The sequence below is a fragment of the Propithecus coquereli genome, unplaced genomic scaffold (assembly GCF_000956105.1).
Source record: "Propithecus coquereli isolate 6110/MARCELLA unplaced genomic scaffold, Pcoq_1.0 Scaffold2, whole genome shotgun sequence".
In the NCBI taxonomy this organism is placed as follows: Eukaryota; Metazoa; Chordata; class Mammalia; order Primates; family Indriidae; genus Propithecus; species Propithecus coquereli.
Window position 1 is genome coordinate 16,925,914 of NW_012144966.1, and position 3,460 is coordinate 16,929,373.

A 3,460-nucleotide genomic window follows, 5' to 3' on the forward strand; every position below is an offset into this window, starting at 1 on the left:
GAGACGGGGTCTCGCTCTTGCTCAGGCTGGTCTCGAACTCCTGAGCTCAAAGGATCCACCCGCCTCGGCCTCCCAGAGTGCTAGGATTACAGGCATGAGCCACCGCGCCCAGCCTATATTTCTATTTTATGTGGAGGTAGGAGTGTAGTAGCTGGACAACAGACACTTAGTGCAATTTTTCACATGTAACTCAGCTATTAATAGATTCTAGATTTCCTAATTGGTTTAGAACAATGTTTTTCGGTAGAGAGTGTGGGGAGACAAAGGGGTGCAGTTATTGGCATTTGGATTAAGACTTTTTTTTTATCATGTTGGACTGCCCTCAGTAGAGCCCCCAAATCACTGTGACAACCAGATGCTATACCCACACGTTCCAAATGTTCCCTTGAGGGGTTGGTATTCTCCCCCTACCCAATAGAACTACACTAGTTTATATAGAGGATAGAACAAATAAGCATTCTTTTTTTTTTGTCCTGAGACAGGATCATGCTCTGTTGTCCAGGTTGGTATGCCATGGCATGATCATAGCTCACTGCAGCCTTGAATACCTGGGCTTAAGCGATCCTCCTGCCTTGGCCTCCTGAGTAGATAGGACTACAGGTGCATGCCACCATGCCCAGCTAGTTTTTAAAATTTTCTGTATAGTCAGTATTTCACTATGTTGCCCAGACTGGTCTCGAACTCCTAGCTTCAAGTGATCCTGCCACCTTGGCCTCCCCAAAGTGCTGGAATTACAGGCATGACCCACTGTGCCTGGTCCAAATTCTTTTAAATTTATTGAGACTTGTTTTATGGCTAAGAAAGTGGTTCCACGTCATCATCACCATCCATCTTTGTAAATGTTCTTTGTTCACATGAAAAGAATATGTATTCCGCTGTTGTTGGGAATATCTTATAAATGTGTCATTCAGTTCAAGTTGGTTGATAGTGTTGTTTGAGTCTTCTAAATCCTCATTGATTTTCTGTCTACTTGTTCTATGAATTATTGAGAGAGGGGTGTTGAAATCAATCTACAAATACAAGGTAGATTTGTCTGTTTCTCTTTGCAGTTTTATTAGTTTTACAGCATGTATTTTAAGGTGCTATTATTAGAGATACAAACATTTAGGATTGTTATATTTTCTTGATGAAATAGGTTTCTTTATCATTGTAAAATGACCCTCTTTATCTCAAGAAATATTCTTGGTTTTACAGTTGAGTTTGTTTGATATTAATGTAACCTCTCTTGCTTTCTTTTGATTAATGTTAGCATGGTATACCTTGTCCTTTTTTAACTTATTCGTGTTTTTATATTTAACATATACTCTTTTTAGGCAAGTGATAGGTCTTGCTATTGTTACTTTCACACATTTATAGCATGCTTACTGATTACATTACATAAAATTCACCATTTTAAAGTGCATATTTCAGTGTTTTTTAGCATATTCATCACTATTTTGCACAACCATCACACTGTCAAATTCCAGAACACTTGTATTACCCCCGAAAGTAAACCCCATACCCATTATCAGTTAGTCCCAATTTCCCCCTCCTCCCATTCCTTGGCAGGCACTAATCTACTTTCTGTTTCTATGAATTTGCCTATGCTGGACAAATCACATAATATGTGGCCTTTCGTGCATGGCTTCTTTCGCTTAGCACATAGTATTTTCAGGGTTCATCCATGTCGAACAAGTGAAAGTGCCTCAGTCCCTTTTGTGGCTGAATAATACGCCAATGTATGGATATGGCCCTATAGGGCCATGTCCACTTTTATTTGTATATTCCACTACATTTAATACACTTTTTATGCTCAATAACTTTGTTGAATGAAAATGACTGTTAAGGAATAAATAATTACACAGTTTGACTTTGTATGGAATGGAATATTAAGAATATTATATCTTTTTTTTCTATTTCTAGTGGTATGCAATCTGCATTAGCGATGTTGGAGATTATGAAGGCATCAAGGTTAAAATTGCAAATGCATACATTATCAAGGAACATTTTGAGGTACTGATGAATTATTAAAGTTTGTGAATTTAAAATGTCAATATTTTTCAGAATAGATTTTTGTTTCAGATATCTATTACTGTATATCAAGCCACCTATAACTTAGTGACCTAGAGCAGTGATACTTTATTATTTCTTACAATTGTGTGGGTTAACTGAATGCAGTGGTGCTTTTGCTTTGCTTGGTATAGCTGAGGTGACTTAGCTGCATTCACCAGGGCCCTCAACTGAGACTGGAATGTCCAAGATGCCTCTCATCTACAAGAGTTTTTCCCCACTGGTCTTTTCATCATTTAGTGGTCTAGTCCAAGCCACTAAGCATGGTAGCTAGCTTCCAAGAATGAGTGTTCCAAGGGAAAAGTTCCAGTGTACACAAACTTTTATCAAGCCCCTATTGACCTAAAGTTATATGGCCAAGCCTACTTTCCATGGGAGCAAGATCAGTGACAAAGGTCCTGAATACTGGAAAGCATGGTACAATGTAACAGTCTAATACAACTGCCATTGTACTCTCAATAGTAATAATTCTATTTAAGATTTATGATCTCTCAGTATGTGTTATGTATGTGTATATATGTGTTTTAGTATTCCCCCCTAAAGTTAATTTACTTATTTATAGTAAGCTCTCCTCTATTAGGTGCTAAGAGTTCTATAGCATGCATGGACACTGCTCTACTATCCTCAAAAAATAAAACCTACCACAAAAAACAGCATATTTATTTTTCTTTTGATATTGTAGACCATCTCAAAAATACGAAGGAAGAAAAAGTGATGGAAACATACATAGGGATAGAGCTGGATATACTATATAAATAGCTTTTCATAATTTTATGGTTATAGTCTCAATTCCTAGTTTATATAACTAGTGAAAAAGAACACTGGACTGGGATTCAGGAGACCTAGACTTTCTTGTTCAGGCATTGATAGTAATATATATACATTTAATAATTTACATTTTACAATTTGATAATTTACATGTTTCAGAGTTTAAGGTCTTTGAAATCAGATTACATTATGTAATCAGTGGTACCTTACAGCATAATTGGCAGCATTTTTTTCTTTCTTAGTGGCACATAAAGTAATGTTGTGTCATAACATTTTTTGGTATCTTAGATTCCATGAAATATAGTAATTTGCTCAGTGGCATTAGATAAATCGCCTAATTACTGTGTACCTCAGGATATAGAAATACATAATTTCCAATATGAATAATAAAAAATTAGTCCGGGTGTGGTGGCTCACGCCCATAATCCCAGAACTTTATGAAGCTAAGGTGGAAGAATCACTTGAGGCCAGGAGTTGGAAAGAAGCCTGAGCTACCTGGCGAGACCCATCTCTACAAAAAGTAGAAAAATTAGGCCGGAGGATCGCTTGAGCCCAGGAGTTTGAGGTTGCATTGAGCTATGACGACAATACTGCACTCTATGCAGGGCAACAGAGCGAGAGCCTATCTCAAAAAAGAAAAATA

At 37.1% G+C, this 3,460-nt stretch overlaps 1 protein-coding gene across 1 annotated transcript in view; it reads left to right on the forward strand.

Annotated features, from left to right (window-relative positions):
* Positions 1-3,460, forward strand: part of RMDN1 (regulator of microtubule dynamics 1) — a 30,399-nt gene that overhangs the window by 14,829 nt on the left and 12,110 nt on the right. The window contains exons 4-5 of the mRNA XM_012643548.1: positions 1,314-1,317; positions 1,903-1,992. Of these exons, the coding sequence (XP_012499002.1) occupies positions 1,314-1,317; positions 1,903-1,992 (94 nt within the window). The remainder of the gene's footprint in view (positions 1-1,313; positions 1,318-1,902; positions 1,993-3,460) is intronic.